Raw genomic sequence first — 18,017 nt, 5'->3', positions numbered from 1 at the left:
CAGTATTTTTTGCAGGTGCTTGATGTGTTATGCTGTGCAGTGTGGAGTTGGCCTTGGTGTTTCTGATTTCAGCTGTTTTGCATTTAAATTGGCTAGCAACCTTTTGGCTGTGTAGATGCCAGACCCCTCTCAAAAGCATTCAAGGTGAGTAAATAAAAACAACACGACACTTTTAATGAACAGCAAAAAACATTAATGAAACAAACATTATATGAAACACACCACACATTTAGTAATGATGGGTCCCGTAGATCTCGTACAGTCACTAGACACACATGTCATACATTCAATAAAGGGTTGTTAAAACCAGAGAGTCTAGAGACAGACTAACTAGAACAAGTAGGCTTTATAAAGGCTGTTCTATGACAAATACCACAAAGCATTTATTTGATAATTGTTACAAAATACAACATACAGGGTTCTCATCAGAGGAAATTTGTTTTAGTTGTCTCATCTAGGAGTGAGACTGAGAACATAATACTGTATGTTAATAATATATATTTTTCACCTAATCACAAAGGCCACTTACTGTAATATTTGAGGAATGTGAAGCTGGTGAGGTAGCAGGGGATATAGTGATGCTACTAGTTATCTTGCCAACACCTTTGACATGACAGCCATTTGCGAGCACTTGAGTCCTTTGCTCATGTCGGAGATAGTATGGCCCGACAGGCTGTGGGACACTATGGGACATACCATTCACGGACTGGATATATGGGCTCCCCAGATGGATATGGATCTTGTTATCCTCTCTGGTGATGATACTGGGACTCGTGTCGGTGCTGTTGGACTTCTGATGTTGCCAGCTGTTCTGCTGCTCCGGAGTCTTGCAGAAGACAGCCTGATTAGAAACCTCTGTCGGCTCTGGAGAACAGGTCCTGACTGTTACGATCTGAATGGGGGAGTTGTTGTGGTCAGGTGTCACAGAGCGTGATGAATTTGGACTTAACGCCCGGGAGGTGGGTGTTCCGTTAAGCACGGAGATGGTGCGGTCAGGGCTTGAAGGGGGGGGTTTAGTATTAACTGCAGACATGGCTGAGTTCTGGATAATGGTGATTCTCTGCTTAGGGGACGCTCCGCTTGTAGGGATGACAGCAGTGCTGGTGTAGGATGTTGCTGTGTCTCCAGTGGGGCTGCTAATCTCGAGTGTGGCTGTGTTGAGTATATGGTGTGGCGTTACTTTGATGTGCAAGGGCTGCCCTGGTGTGTGTGTTAGCATCATCACCTCTCCATTAACCTTTTGGTGCATATCTATGCCATTGGCTGAATGGCTGTTGTATTGGCATATGTTGTTATTTGCACTGTTCAGGCTGTTAAGGTTGTTGACAAGAGAGCTTCTTCTGTTCATGACTTGTGCATTGTGGTTTGGGTCCTCATCCTCATATTCTCCATCTAGTTTCTCGTTGTAATCAGGGGGCAGGCTACCCTTCTCCTCAGTTTGAACCTCTCTGGTGGTCTGGTGAGGGTCTGAAAAGTGTTGTCTCCTTGCACCAGGTGTAAAATTAGTGATTTGTCTATAACTATCTAGCTCACTGCTCAGTTCCATCATCTCTCTGGCCAGCTCTCTGTTCCTGGCTTCCTGCTGGCCCAGTTTTCTCTGTAGCGTGGAGTGATCATTCTGAACTCTGCAAATGGACTCCTCAGTTCCCATCAGCTTCTGGAGTTTCTCCTTCAAGGTATCTACCTCTCTGCCTAATAGTCTGGACTTAACCTGCTCCTTCTGAAGACGGCAAAGGAGAAGGTGTTCTTGGTTGACCTCCTGCTTCTCTGCCTGGTCATACCTGGAAAGCTCCCTCTTTGCCACCTCTAACTCGTCTTTTAGAGTCTGGGACCGCTTCTGTTCATCCTTAAACCTCTTTTCCAGGGACTCAAAGTCCTCTTCCACCTTCATCAGTTCTCCCTCCAACATCTCCTTGTCTTGTAGTGTCTTTCTCAGCCTATCTAGCTCCTGGGTCAATTCTTTGACTTTGTTGTCCTCCGTTTGGCAGTGATGGTTAGGGTTGTTTGCGAAAGAGCTGTGTGTGTACTTGTCCTCTTTTTCTTTCCTGTTTTCCAAGACCTGTAACCTTTTTTTCATTGTACTTATTTTACTCTGCAGCTCTCTGTTCCTCTCCACCTCTATTTGTAGTCGGTTTTGGAGCTCATCTTTTTCCTTTGCTATGCTCTTAATCCGTTCCTCTAAATCTGCCTTAGACTTCAGTGTCTGCTGCCTCTCGTCTCTCAGCCTTTCTGTCATTGTTACCAAATTGCTTTGCTCATTACTTGTGCCCTCCTTCTTGCTGATTTTTTCCTCAGCTTGCCGGAGCCTCTCGGCCATGGTCTTTCTGTCCTCCACCAAAGCTACAGTCAGTGACCTAAGCTTGGCCAGGTCCTGTCTAATCAGCGCCTCACTCTTTTCCAGTTGGCTTTTAGTGGCCTCTTGCTCTCTTACCCTAGCTTTCAGAGTGTCAAGCTCACCAGACAGCAGCTTGCTAAGCTCTCTCTCTCGCTCCAAGCTGCTCTTCAGAATACTACAGTCCTGTCTGCTCTTACCTAATGCCTCCTCTATCCGGTCCAATTCACTAATTCTGCCATTGAGTTTATCCACCTCAACTCTCAAGCTACGGCAGTGGCTGGTCTCCCGTGCTAGTCTGCGGTCCAGGTCTCGACACTGGTCCCACATGCGTAGCAGCTCCTCGTCCTTTCCCTCCATTTCCACAACCCTTCTCCTCAGTACCTCAACCTCTGAAAGCAGACTCGGGGCTGTCATGGTGTTCTGGCTTTGGTTGAGGATGGAAACTTGGTGATGGCGCTCCACCTCCAGATGCAGGGATTTGAGCTCCTCTTGTTTTGCACTTGGGTAAGCAGCACTGACCTCCTGCTTTATGTGGTCAGTGATGGCGGTCAGTTCTTTGACACGACACCTCTGTTCCTGCAGCAGTTCGCCCAGATGCTGTTGCTCCTTCACAACCAGCAGTGCAAAAACCTTCAGCTTGGAGAGTTCATCCTTTAGACTTGATACTTCTCTTTCACTTTTCTTCTCCTTTATCTCCTGGTATTCTCTCTCCTTCACAATCAGGAGCTTGAGTCTATAGAGAAAGAAACACGATACTAATGTCAGACAGGATGTTGTGGTTTGGTTTTATTGTGTAACTGACTCTTATTTCAGCCTCCAAGGCCACTTTTTTATGCTTTTGCTTTACGTCTTGGCCACAACTTGTAAACATCAATAATAGTTGTGTATTCCCAGTATAAACATTTTTAATTTTCACAAGAATTTAAATCACAATTTCCTCCATAATAAAACCTGTAGAGAAGCTAGGAATATTTTTCTTTTCTCTTTTGTCCATCTGTCTATGTGTATATGTGTCTAATTTGTGTGTGTGCCTACCTGTAAACCTGTTAAAACATGCAGACATGCCCATGTATTTCATGTTGTTGTGCACTTTTCTCCAGGCAGCATACATTCTGTAGGATGTTTTTACTATCATGGCAGATGGTCCCTTGGCAGGGAATGTTTGTTAATTAAGAAGTTCCTCTATCCTTGAGTACCCTCAAAACTGCACCCAGTCACCCTCCTTCTGTGCACATAGAATGCTACCCTATTTCCAGCTAGGAGAGGCAGGAATTCCCCCCGGTTCCATAAGTAATTACAGACGGGCTACATTTACCAAGTGCTGTCATTCCTCACATTTCTCTAAATGCGCACTAGCAATGTACAAATGCATTTAATGCGCATCGTACATTTAGTGTCATGTGTCATTGCAAGTAGGCGCACTTCAGAGTGATCTCTCACCGATGATTTTTACTATTTGGAATCAAGGCATTTAGGTCTACTTGCATTTATGTTCACAGTCAACATATCATGTTTGTCATTTCACAACTTATTGATGCATGCTTTCCTATGTGTCCATGTTGAAAACGTTCTCAATGTTCTCAATTCTTTTTTTTTATTTAAAAAATTGAATGTGGAGAGTTGCTATTGATTTGTGGAGGAGATCTTTAGGGCAGCTAAGACTGTGTTAAAGGTAAAAAGTACAGGCTGTGTGTATATATATAGTCTGTACCTTTGCTATTAAGAGACATATCACACAGCTATAATGTGTATATGTGTGGGTGGGTGGTTTAATTCACAAATACTTCATTAAACCTACCCACCCAACTTTCCAAATTGAAATGATTGCTGGTCTGGAAATTGAACATGTAAATTGTATATTGCTGCAATACATAGATTAAGAGACTACACTATATAACCTCAAAATTGTTGGTAAAAAGCAAAAAACTGGAAAAACTGAAAACTTAAAAATTAAATGCCACAGGTTTCAGTTTAAAAGTTTCAGAGTGAAACTTAATTTACTTTCTTTAAATGTACAACTTAGATACTCTTTGAAGTTCTCACTTTTGCTGTTTGAGATCAACTTGGCATTGTAAAGCATTCTCTCTGTTAAACCTCTGCTGAACTGGCCTCTACTTACTTTGCCCGTAACCTCGTTTTGCAGTTGAAAAAGAAGCTTTTAAGTGAACGTTACTAAATACACATTATATCTTTCCCTTGTTCACAAGTCTTTTGACTGTTCCTACCTGTACTCTGTTGTTGGCCTCAGTCCTTTAAAATCCTCAGAGAATAGATTGTCTCTACTCTTTCACCTCTGCCTTTCCCGGAGATCCCAGTGATGTGGACATTCCATCCGGAAAACCAAACATTATGAGAAGTGCTCTGCACACTGACTCTCACTCACAGTCAGTGGCGCCCATTACATCATCAGCAAGTCCTTATATGGGACTGTACAGGCTCTACTGCTGTGTGTGTGTGTGCGCGCGTACGTGTGAGAGTCAGTGAGTGAGTGAGTGTGTGCGCACAATTGTGTGTCTATGTGCGTGTTGTTACTGGAGTTTAGCCCATTCCCGATGAGGTCATTGTGTAGCCGTGCCAAAGAGGCTAATGGGAAGGACAGAGAGAGAGAGAGTGTGTGTGTGTGTGTGTGTGTGTGTGTGTGTGTGTGTGTGTGTGTGTGTGTGTGTGTGTGTGTGTGTGTGTGTGTGTGTGTGTGTGTGTGTGTGTGTGTGTGTGTGTGTGTGTGTAGAAAACTAAAGCTTCAATCACAATTCAAACTGGAAAGGCTAATACTCTCAGTTTGCAGGATTAGCCTCAGCAAACATGTTAACCATGCAGTGTAACCGCTGGGCTTCACTTGGCATGTTCTAGGAATTGTAGTTCATCTAGAAGCATGCATATTGTATTATATGTTATGTGTATGTGCATGTTCCCATATGTTTTAAGAGGGGAGGCATGTTTTGTGTGTTGTAGCTGCTTTGCCTGGGGCCTGATAACCTGACTGTGAGATGACATCATCAGTTCATTGGCCCTCAATTACATCCATATGTCTCTCTTGCGCTCTCTCTCTCTGCCCCCTACGCTGCCTGTCTATCTTTTTCTATCATTTTGTTCCTCACCTTATCTTCTTGCTTTTAGGTCCCTGTTGCATTTTTTTTTCTCTTGCCGTCATCAATTTCCTCTGTATCGCTGTGTTCTCTTATGGTATTACTCAAGTCAAATCTATGTGCTCAGTGGAGCAGGGAGGGATGACAGATTATACTCTCATTATTCTCACTGCTAGCCTCATCTGTCACAACAAGAATGACAAAAATCATAATGGAAAAATAAATGATATTTTGCCTGGCTAGATGATAGTGCTATTCCAGATGAGAAAGCAAACATGTAGGACTTGTGTGTATGATGCATGTTCCCTTCCGGGAACACTTACTGGCACTATGGCTCCTAGTTCCAGCTTTCACTCGGGAAATATACCTCTGGTGGTATTTCTTTCTGTCATGCAAACCCATCTAGTCCTCAATTAAAGCAGAACTGTTTCCCCTGTGTCATGTCGTCATCGCACAAGAATTTACAGCCTAAAGGACACACTTAAAGGTACAGTGTGTAAGATATGGCCAGAATTTTAGTTAAAAATGTTCAAAAAATCATTATCAACAGAATGTGAAGAAGTAACAGTTCTGATAGTACGTCAAAGATATCCATGTATTGTGTTGCAGAGATATCTACTGAAGAATAGCGTGATAACCAGCTGGCCCTGGCCCGCCCTTTGTACCTCAAGAGGCAATATTCCAATATTATAGCTTCAGCTGGGAGATGTATGTGGGTTTGCTGTGTTTCACAAGCGCTCCTAGCTTTTGTAGTCTAATAAATTAACAAAATAAACTCTAATATCTTCCTTCTCAACTTTCAAGAAAGGAAATATTCTCACACCGTACACTCTCTGAATTCAAGTTTCTGTCTTTTATTGAACTAAGACAAGCTTGATTGCCAAGGTAACTAATCATAAAACACGCTTAATTCGAACGCAACGAAAACCAAAAAAAACCCGTCTTGGTTGTCCTTCCGCTGTTCCAACAATAACTAACTCTTGTTTGATTCTCCAAGTTGGATGTGAAAATAGTCTGGCTCCACACGCTACTGATGCCCAACATTTCTTTCCCACCCCTCTTGCTTCATGGCTCTCCTGTACCCCTCTGCCGCGTCTTCTGCATCCCCAGAGTCAGAGTTCTGCTTGGAGCTGCTGTAAATCACCTCGGCACTATTTTCCCTGTCATCGAACTGGCCTCCTTAGGTCTCAGAGGCTGTGTTCTGTCCAGATTTGGCTGTGTTTACTGGGAGGCTGCCGAGGCGGTTCCCTTGCCTGCAGTGTAAACAGCAACAATCCTCAGGTGCTCCAAGCTCTCGGTCAAGTAATAGTGCCACTAGCTGCATAGATAACTGAGCTAACTAGCAAATAGCAGCTGGTAGCTACAGCCAAAGATAATTACAGCAAAGAGTATAGTGAGCAGCAGTTAGCAGTTATTTGGTGATATGCTACCCCCTATTTCTGTTAGGAGATGCCTTTGGCAGGTGTCCGGTTCTTATACCTTTAAACCTTTCTCAAGCATTTTTACACCAACCATGAATATTGTTCATATCCTTAAAGAAATCTATGAAAACTTGTGAGACAGTGCAGTATATTTGTGCAGCAAAAAGACAGACCATATTAATTTCTGTGGACTTCTTAGATACAGGCAGAGGACGAGGAACAATCACACTGTTTATAAGTGTGTTAGCAATGTCAATCAATCTCTTGATCAGGTATCACTTTGACACCTTTGTTTTTATTGCAAAACATTTTATCTATCAGTTTAGTGAGCCAACAATGTAGTCAAAAGTAGAGAGTAGGTCTGCAGCATACCCCAAACTGTGTTCTCATCTTAACACATGAATTATTCTCTTTAAGGACTATACAGCCTTGATATATGGAGTTACTCACCACGGCAGTTATGTAACTTGGTGATGTAATGTGTGTATTCTGCGCCTTGTTGGCACTCTCTTTAATCGCTTAATTGATCAATTATAATGGCGACTGCCTGTTTCAAAGGCAAAGGCAAAGTTCACTGTGTGGTTGATAGCATTTCATCTTGACTTGTTTTTCCTTTCTAGTGGTGATTACTTGATGTTGAATGCACTTAGCTGTTATTATGGTAAGCGGTCTTTGGCAGGTTACTGTCAAAATGTAATACATTGCTACATACTGCCATTTCATAAGATATGTTACTGTCTGTTGAGTAATACGCTATTGATTACAGTACTTTTGTGTTACTTTCACCAAATAACTACAGTGGTATGACTACCGTTGTATGTTATGATTATGTTTCGTAACAATAACACTATCTACTATAGCCTCAGCATAAAGTGGTCTTTGTGTCAATGTCAGTGTACCGTATGATTGGTTTCGGCAGGGGTTTTGCTAACAATCTTTATCAGCTTTTCCTACTCTAGTGTCTTGCACAGCGGATATGCTGTCTTTTAATCTATGCAGCTTTCCCCCGGGTGTAACCTGTAGTGTTTATTTATGCTTAAATGTTTTGACAGTGCGCACCTAAATACTAGGTTGATGCCCAATATAAAGGCACTGGATAAATTATCTACATATTTGCAACCTAGATGGAGCAGACAGTGCTGCTCTCCGGACACACACACACACACACACACACACACACACACACACACACCTCACACACCTTAGCTGAAAGAACTGGTACGTGTCTTGACAGCAGCTGTTTTGAATTACAATGTGCTCAGGTTCTTGTTCCCTCTATTGAATATTAGTAAAGGGTTGATATTGTTGTTAGCTGCTTTTGTAATGTGTTACTCCCAACACCAATGGTAAGGCTACCCTCAGGACGGGTTATATTGTTTTTACGCAACAGTTTTAGTTTGTGGGATGTGCAGGAAGTCAGCTCCTAGTTAGGTTTTAGAAGCTGCACACAACAAAGCGTTATCTCACCTCGGTTCATCACATCTGTATAACACAACTTTTAGTCAATGCTGGGATACACCAGGCCACTCTGAGAGGCTCAGTAAGAGCTTCCACCCTCAGGCTATTAGGACCCTATTTACACCTACTATTAATTGCTTGCCTCTTGGGTGATCCAATCACAAATGGACAGGTCTAGGTGGGAATGCACCCAAGATGCATTGAGGACACATTGAGATCCGATGCATGTCTGCATATGATCACAAACGTGAATTTGTCTTGAGCCACATTGAAGGACCACCTACTCAACTGATGTCCTCTGCGTAACCGGAAACACATAGCTCATTTTTTCACCGCCAGCGTCATGACTCAGTCAGTGCGAAGAAGCCACAACGTCAGGCGAAATGGATTCTCAATGAGATCTAGTACAAAGCAGGGTTCACTTCAGAACTGAAGCTCAAGGATGGATCGATACAACTTTAAACTTGGAACCTGTAAGTTTTACCATTTTTTTAAAGTGGCTTTACTGTTAATTTTTTCAGGTTAGCTTGTTAGCCGCTAACTTGCTCATAGCTGAAAGCTGTAGTGGCACAATGGACAGTGTGTGTAAAGTCAGGCTGAGACAAATAAGACCATTCTGACTCACACATACACTTAGTGTTACTGCAATGTATTAGTGTTAGTACTGCAACACACAACACAGAGTTTCACTAGGAAAATGTCACTTTTTCCACCAGGAACATAAGCTGAATTTAAGAGCTTTTGGTCATGGCACAAGTTACGGTCAACGTCAAATGTTTGATGTAATAAATTTCTTCCTCCATGATAAAAATTATTTGTTATCCTTATTTTGCACGGTTTGTAGTTGTTGCCATAACTACACATTTGAGATGATGTTGGAGTTACTGTAACTGTTTCCTGCATGCAGGCCAACACATCACCAGGCTGTCCCACCACACAAACATACCACCAGGACAGTGGAGGACTTAGGAGTAGGAGTAGTAGTATACCAGTAGTATAGGTTTGTAGTCTGACATATGAGGGCTACTTTTGATAAAGTTTTAACAATTAACTATTGCAGCCATTAGCAGTTGCACTTATAATGTAACATTGCCAGGTATTTTACTTATGTCATATTGTTTGGTGTACATAAATGTTATTCCAGACTCAATGGCATTCCTTCTCTCTAGGACAGTCTTCAGTGATGTGTGATGTGGATGTGATCCATCACCACTGAGGCCTACCACTGTCCTATGGTGAATCCTATGGTTCTAGATAAAAAGCATGATTGGTGCAATTACTGAGAATGGTTGCAGAAACACAGAATGTGTGTGTGTGTGTGTGTGTGTGTGTGTGTGTGTGTGTGTGTGTGTGTGTGTGTGTGTGTGTGTGTGTGTGTGTGTGTGTGTGTGTGTGTGTATGAATTACCATAAATACTAAAATAAATATGCTATAAGGAACTTCCCAAATGTCACAATACTTTTATCAGGCTACATCAACAGTGGAAGTGATTATTATAGAGAGCAAATAACAGAAGGAAAAATGTCATTGTCAATGTTAATGTCGGTAACCGTAGTCCGATCACTTACAAATTGTATATGTGTTTCACTCTAACAAGCAAGATTCAAGAATTGCAGTGGATGTTTTTTCATGAAACATACTGTATTTCCAATGCAGCTATTTACATGGAATTGAGAAGACGCATCATGGTGTGTTGCCCTTTCTCTTCTCATGGTACTGGCAGAATCCAAGTTATCGAAGGGAAGATGAATGGAGCCATTTACTGGGAAACTTGAGAAGCATCTGTTGCCATCCAACAGAATGATAAGGATGAAATGCCAGTCGGTTCCAGGGGAAGAAAATGAAGTTGCTGGAATGGCCCATTCAATCATCAGACTTAAACTCTGTAGAAGATTTGTGGGAGGAATTGAAGATCAAGCGGGTACCTCAGAATCTTCAAGATTTAAAGACTGTGTGGAGGAATGTGTCTATATCCAACCTGAACTCTGTGAGAGATTAGTTTCTTCGTACAGGAAGCATCTTGAAGCTGTCATTGCAAACAAACACTTCTCCACCACCAAATATATTTCAGTATGTTCAGTACTTTCTTGGTGACAAAAGTTTTTGTGTGTCATTCCATTTTATTGCACATAACTTTTTTTATGGAATGTTGCAATTTCCTTATCTGTTTAGTTTAACTGAGTCAATATTAATGTCTGGACTCAATTTTATGTAAGAAAAGTGTTGAATACTCCCCATTGTACATTAATACAGTAGGTGGATCACTGCATTAGTCACTTTATGAAATTAAGTGTCATTTTAGTGTCCTCTTATCATACTGTCATCACCATCACATTAGTACTGTGATCACCACATGCCTACATGCTTCATTCAAGACCAATTTATCTGCAGTTACACATGGTTGGCCCTGATAAAACATGACACTATAATGTAAGTAACACTTAATCTGCCATGTTTTACAGATTATCTGAGTGACCCGATGAAGCTTGTGTATCATTCGGTTTTCCTGCACCCACCAGACTCCTCCCAGTATTAGAAACCATGAAATGGAGAAGGAACACAAACTGTCACAGTTTGTTTGCAAGCAATTGCTTTCTGTTTATGCTTTACACAACTTTTTTGGAATTGTGGTTGTATACCCAATTTATATTTTCATTTCCTTGGCTAAATAAAGAGCTTCATTTTTATGGAGAGTTTTGTTCATTTCAGTGTGTGTCCTAGATTTTATGAAAATTGTATTTGATTTCATAAATGGAAAAAGGGGTTAAAAACCGAGTCCATTTAGCGTCCTGAATATGAAAATGTGAAAGTTTTGCTGGTCATCCTTTACCATGGCTAGTACATGATGAGCAGTCATCACAAGACATTTCTCATTTTCATAGTCAAACTTTATAATGGTGTTGACAGATTACAGTATAGATTATATACAATAATCTCTACTGCATTTTTTAAAGGGGATTTTAAAACATGGAAACACTACAGTCCTCACAGTAGTCGCAAATACTTTGGTTACTGAGCAGTTTTTCAAGTACATAAGCAAATTACTTAATTTTTACAAAATGTTTTGGTTAAGAAGTGGTTATTGATGTAATATTCATGGTAGAAGTGCATCTGAACTCAATTATGGTCTTTAAATGAATATACAAATTAAATGAAGAAGGGCAGAGTTGCATTTATTTCAGAATAATTTTGCAGGTGAAGGACATTTCTACAATTCTGCTCTTTCAAACAGCTTTTTGGCCGTGGTAGGCTGTTTTGTTTGTGCTGGAAGTGAATGGAAACTGTTAAAATCCTTTCCAAATCTTCCTGCCACAGTATAAAAGCAGTGACACTCCACTCTTAATGGTAGCTGCAGATCACATGAGGGTGTGGTCAGTAAATCAACTTAGCTTAGTTATTCAGCTTTGAACCTAAAGACTCTTTTGTCAGATAAAGTCTCAGTAAGATGAGACATTTCTCTGGCTGTGGAATGTGAGAGAGAAATCCGCCTCATTCCTTGTATATCCTATCCACAGACCAACTCCCAAACCAGAGTTCACAAGGTCCCGTTGGCATTGCATTGCCTGTCCTCAATTACAAGCATGATCCGATCCCTCAAAGGCATTTCCAAGAAAAAACCCTCAAACATTGCCAAAATGTAATATGCCCCATATATGAGAGAAGCACTCTTGTCATTGCTCCTATTTTCATTCAGGGATGTAATTTAGAGATATTGATTTCTTTTTAGCTTCTGCCTTTGACAAATCCTCCAGTTGTACTTAGCACAGCTGTATAGGGTCATAGAAAAGGCATATTGAAAATGCAAAAAAGAAGCAGCTGTTCACACACTCTGTCCTGGCTTTCTTCTCTTCATTTATCAGCATGTTTAATAAATTTGAAGGAATGACTAAACTGACCTCATATGCTTGGTATAGCTAATAAATGGGCCCAACAGCTTGCAATCAGAACAGCGGTTCTGCTCTGAAGTGATGCACGGCCAGACTCCTATGGTAATTTATGCACATCTTCTTCTGACACGTTATTGGCTGAGCCGGCAGATGGTGGATTTGAGTGTGAGGGATGGACAGAACAGCTGTGGGTTTCCACCACGGCACAGCCAAGTTTACTTTATCCTTTTCCTTTGAGCAAAGTCTACAAAACGCTTCCTCCACCATGTTTAGCCAGAGAGGGTTTTTTTTTTTTTTTTTGTATCTTTCATTGACTGGTTGTTAGCCATGCTAGCAGTGTGCTTGTATGGAGCAGTTACTCCATTTGATGGATTTGTGTTAATTTTTTTACCACCATTCGTGGTCCCCAGAAGAGAAATCCTACTGACTTTTATGATAGCTTGACTTTTTCCTGAACACCTTCAGCAGGTGGATGTCTCTACCACTGTTTGATCAGATGCCATGAAATTTTGTGCATTCATTTATGGCCTGCAATAGATAAGTTGTAATGATGATGATGTCCCCTGAAATGGATTAATGTGAAAATTGGTAAAGATGTTCATGTTTCTTTCAGGATGAATTGTAATAACTTTTGTGATCCACAGATCAAAAAATTAATTTGTCTAAAACTTTGGTTTATGACTGCATAATTGCAAAACTAATGACATTCTATCAGCCTCCGGTGTGCTTTGTGTTTAGTGCTATTAAACAAACGTCCACACGCTAACACATGAAACTGAGATGACGAACATGGTCAGCGTTATACGTACTTTGGGTCAGCAAACTTTAGCTTGTCAGCTGACTTTAGCATTGAACCCAAAGCACTGCTATGTCTAACCATAGCCTCACAGAGCTGCTGGCATGGCTGTAGACTCTTTGTCTTTTTAAATAATATTTTGTAAATGATCTGCATTCCTTTCCTATATCTGGAGCACTTTATGTATTGATGAGAAGGCCACATGTGTTCGAGTGGAATCAGGATGGACTTTAGAAGTGCAGAATGGAGCCTGTGAAGTTTGTGATTCAGAACTAGATGAGAGTATGGATGTCTTTTGTGTGTTGAACATGTGTGTGTGGTTAATGCTGAGATGCTGCCAGCCCAGCGACAGACCGTAGGAAACACACAGAGAGTTAAAGCATGTTCTGATAGCTGAGGTTGGAACAACCAGATTGCTGCATTGTGATGTGCAGATGTAATCATCCTCTGACACGCAACAGGGATCATACTATGGCATAAAGTGATTATATGCCGTGACTGGAATTTACCGTATAGTTCACAGTGAAACAGGTCATCTGCTCTGCACATGGCACCTTGTGGAGCTACTTTCTCAGGAAAATGAAAAAGAGAGCGGGTTGGTGATTTTAAGCCAGGCTGAGTGGTTCTCTTGGCTCGAAGCATATGCTTTGAAAAGAAACGGGGAGGGAGATTGAAAGATAGTTGAAGAGGATTTGGAGTAGGAGTGGAAATTCTTTCAGTTAAATATTTAGGCTACTGCAGAGCAAGATGTAAGGAGGACAGAATGGAGAGAGAGATGAAAGGGACAGGCGTATCGCCATGTGCCTTGTGTTGTTTACCCTGTGGATAAATGCAAGCATTGACTCAGCTCAAACCTATTTGTGCCAAGCTCAAAGAAGCTGAAGCGCAGTTGGAAAAACAAAGAAGAGGAATAGAAACTATTTTTCAAGTGTTCCTTCGAACAAATTTAAATGTCTACAGGCAAAAGAGCATTGATGTGTGGAATGATGGATTGATTGTGAATGTGCAATAAGGAACAGGCCATTTATTGGGTTTTAAGGAATAGGAGTAGAGCTTCAACTATTCTTTTCAGCATCTATTAATCTGCTGGTTATTTTCCCAGTTAATTCCGAATTTTCAAAAGCCCAAGGCTAGGCCCAAGACAAAGAAAAGCAGCAAATGTTCAAAGTTGAGAAGTCAAGGCTAGGTAGTGTTTGCCTTTTCTGTCGTAAAAATGACTAAAACAGTTCATTGTTTAACAAAATAGTAGTAGAGTAATGGTTTGATGATCTACTAATCGATTAATCATCTAATTGTTTCAGCCTCAGATAAGAGGTCACCAAAGGAAAGATGAGAGAAGAATAAAAGTTGAGTAGCATGAAGTGACTTTGGTCTGAGACAAACACCTGTTGACATCCCAGACGGTGCAACTTAACATTGTAGTGATACTATTTCATCATGCTGTCAGCGCGTACTTCAGTCAATGTTAGAAGTGTTGTTCTTTTTGTTAGTTTTTTTTTTGGAAGATGCATATTCTTAAAAGGAATTCATAAAGAGGGGAAGGCGGTGAGATGAAAATCCTCAATGTTCGAGCAGTCAGAAATGTTTGAGCCACACAGGGTTCACACTGCACCACAGACATGCTGTCTACTCATGTATTAATCATCATTAGGCCAAGATGAACCACAAAGCCTTCATGTGTGCATGTTTAAGGTTTCCACATTGTATTTGAATAGACAGAATTCTAGTAAACTTAATCACTCTGCTGGCATGACTATTTTTGGTCTTTAATTGCGTGTGTGCCTGTGGTGGATCAGTAAAGCGTTTTCATTTTGGCACACAGATGCAGACAAGTAGTCTCCTCCCAAGGCTGCAAGCCCAGTGCGGGGCCAGTCTCTACACAGCTAGATTACAGAGTGGACTCGGATGGTACATGAGCCGAGACAACCAGGGACTTCAACACAACAGCCCCGTTGTGGGCCTCAAATTGCATAGGAGAACCAGTGACCACTGTCATGTTAGACCTAGCTATACCCATAGGCCACATCTAAATATGTTCTCCATTTGGGAAGGGAATCTTTCTACCCGCTAGCAAACCCTCAGCCCATTTACTTAGTTTAGTAGAAGGATTCATCCTGTTCTGTATGGGACTGTTGAATTGGGCAGTAGGGTGCCAATTTAGACTGTACATGTAATTGCATGCGACTGCATGTTTATGTGTTTACAAGGGAGAGTGAACAGAGCCAGGCTGGCCGCAAGGTCTAACCAAGTCCAGGATGTAATGGACTGTGTCTGAGTGGTGTAACTCTAAGTACAGTCTTGAGGTCACATGCACTGGGGTGGTAGAAATGCAGCAGCCAACAGCGCCTTTGCTCTTTCACTCAGCCATGAAGAGCATTACAGGCCAACGTAGACGAAAAGAATCTAAGCCTGCACAAGTGTACATCACAGAGCTCCGATCTGGTTTGTTCTGGTGTGCCGGAATACTTTAATCCCTTAGCCTCCTCTGCACCGGCTGTAAATCCTCATCTATTTACATCAGGAGGGATTCTGAAAGGCATGGCCATTTGTAAAAGTCTAGCTTCAACATAGGCTACCAGTTCAGTGGTAACTATAAAATATCAGCGTTGTCTTTTGTCAGGCATTCTTTTGAACCTCTAGGGTTTGGTGCACCAACCTCTCTCTGTCCTGCTCCAGTAGAGTGGTAAGGCAGTTGCTCTTATGGATAAAAGCCCTGTGGCTCTTCTCTTGCTCCTCTAGCCTGCGTAGGGCGCCGCTGTGAGAGCAGGACACCTCCAGGAGCTGCTCCAGCATCCGTTCAGATGAGCGCTTCTGGGTCTCCACCATGTGGTTTAGCTGAGGGAGAAGGGGAAAAAAACAACACAGTGAGCTGTAAAGAGAAAGGTGACAGTGGACCTTGACTTGTGGAAGGGTCTCCCAGTGTGAGAACACCTACATAATATGTCAATTAATTGTAAATTTTTAGATTTAAGACTTATTTTTTGTTACACAGTAATGCAATTTTTTTGAGCAATGCACTGGTTGCTTAAGATAATCCTCAGCAACCCTTCAATTTACAGGTTTATAGTCATTGCAGAAGAACAGATCGAGCACATGCATAACAAATAACAACAACAACAAATCTGTGCAATAACGCAGACAGTAATGCATTCACCTCTTATGTCAGACAGTAATGCATTCACCTCATTAAATTTGATTATCCGCTCCATATGGTGTCTAGTTTCTTACTATTGGCTCTTGGTACCTCAGCAATTGGTTTTTTGTACACATCCTGCAGGTGGTACTGCTGGGCCTGGAGGGAGTCTCTCTGCAGGGCACGCAGCACCTTCTCCGGTCCGCTGAAACCATATTGGGCCCCCAGTAGAGCTGAGTCTGTCTTCTCCGATTTCAACACAACAATTACCTCATCCCTGGCCTAGTGGGACAAACAGTGCAGGAGAACGCCGGGTTTAACTTCAGTATAGCTGCAGTCGCAGTCATAGTGCAGTTGTGACTTTAGTTATGTGACTTTTGAGTTTCACGCGAGATGGTTTCAGCTACAGGATGAATGTGTATGCAGCATGTGAACAAATAATCCTACCTGTAGCTCCCCCTCCAGAATACTTAGCAGAAACAACAAGTCGTCACGGGACAGGTCTTCTCTTGTGCGTCGGCCGTGCCGCCTCTGTCTCTCGTCTCGCATGTTGGCCTTCTGAGTAGTGATTTTTGGGGCCTGGATGGGGCGGAAGGGAGTCTGTGATTTGTATTTCTCTAGATCATCTTGATTCCAAGAGAGCACTGTGCCACTTTTACTAAGTGGTTGCATGGCTTTAAGTCCATAGGAGGAACTAGAGAATGAGAAATGATCGGAGGTGGCAGCTGAACATGGGCTCAAAGAGACATATGAGCTTCTATCAAAGAGGTGAAAAAGTTACTACAGTCAAAAATTCTGCTAGCTCTCTCCATCCCAGCTGATTTAACATATTCATGTGAGGACTACACACTGTAAGGGGCATGGCCTCATGGCTGCATAGTCGGGCTGTACAGTGCGACATATATGCATGTGCTACAAAACCACCTTTTCTACTTGGTTGCCGTGTGTCACATGATTCAAAGTCATGTCTCTGCCGTATAGAGTCCATATATCCAACACCAATTCCCACAATTCCTAGCCTTACAACAAACACTAAAAAAAGATAAAAGATCACATTTCTTTGTGATTGCATATTTAGTGAATATTCACATGTTAAGTCACACATGATGAAAAACAAAAAAAATAATATATCCAATGTATCAGCAGGGTTGTAGCATATTAAATATTCTGATAAATTAATGTTACAGTTTTGCACAACTGACCATAAAAACACTAGGGAATTGGCTCGGGACTGCATGTTTAGACAAGAGAGCTGAACAATACAAATCTAACTCTAATCCAATAAAAATGTCTAAAAAGATTGATGATGATTGATATCATTTTCAGCATTTTACTGATATGTCACTTAAATAATAAAGTTATAAGTTAGCTTAATATAGTATCAGATCAGAAATGATTCCAGGAGACGAGCCTCTAATAATGAGTCTTTTTATTAAGTGATGGCTGCTCACAGACCATGGCTTCAATCTGTCACTATTTTCAAGAACAAAGAAATCTTTTGGATTCTAGTTTTTAGCTGTTAGACCGCTTCCCATGTCATGCGTGAATCACGAATACAAAAAAAGACCTCACAAATACTGTATGATCAAGTATGCATGATCGTTAAGGTTTGGATGGTGCCCTGTATGCAACAGTCATGTCCTTCGCCAGTCACATGCCTGTTGAGATGAACTGCACTACCTGTGGTTGTTTTTAGAGACAGTAACAGACGATTTATACCTGTGCTACAATTTCGTGGCCTGTGCTAAAAAATTTCAAACTCTTTGGCACCAGTGCTACATGCAAAGAAATGGCAGTGCATCATGGGCGATAATGAGACACTGACCAGAAAGACTTACAGACAGTGTGACAGATCGACCACTGCTCTGTGTTGCAGTGCAGGTAGTCAGAGCTAACTGGCC

General features: G+C 41.6%; 1 protein-coding gene across 1 annotated transcript; it reads right to left on the bottom strand.

Moving 5' to 3' along the window:
- Positions 1-252: 252 nt before the first annotated feature.
- Positions 253-16,690, bottom strand: LOC121616080 (filamin A-interacting protein 1-like). The gene is made up of 4 exons (XM_041950706.1): positions 16,564-16,690; positions 16,228-16,398; positions 15,640-15,818; positions 253-3,068 (listed from the first exon to the last, which is right to left on the bottom strand). Exons 1-4 carry the CDS (start codon positions 16,663-16,665, stop codon positions 509-511), a joined length of 3,012 nt encoding a protein of 1,003 aa, XP_041806640.1. The 5' UTR covers positions 16,666-16,690; the 3' UTR covers positions 253-508.
- Positions 16,691-18,017: the final 1,327 nt, after the last annotated feature.

This window comes from Chelmon rostratus, chromosome 13 (assembly GCF_017976325.1).
Source record: "Chelmon rostratus isolate fCheRos1 chromosome 13, fCheRos1.pri, whole genome shotgun sequence".
Taxonomy (NCBI): Eukaryota; Metazoa; Chordata; class Actinopteri; order Chaetodontiformes; family Chaetodontidae; genus Chelmon; species Chelmon rostratus.
The sequence above is the reverse complement of the archived record's forward strand: the minus strand, read 5'-3'. Positions and strand labels throughout refer to the sequence as shown.

Coding starts and splice junctions, on each gene's coding strand:
- LOC121616080 (XM_041950706.1), bottom strand. CDS start 16,665: ATGCGAGACGAGAGACAGAGGCGGCACGGCCGACGCACAAGAGAAGAC. Junction 16,399..16,563: donor TTCTGGAGGGGGAGCTACAG/GTAGGATTATTT, acceptor TTGTCCCACTAG/GCCAGGGATGAGGTAATTGT. Junction 3,069..15,639: donor CTGGAGCAGGACAGAGAGAG/GTTGGTGCACCA, acceptor CTTTCTCTATAG/ACTCAAGCTCCTGATTGTGA.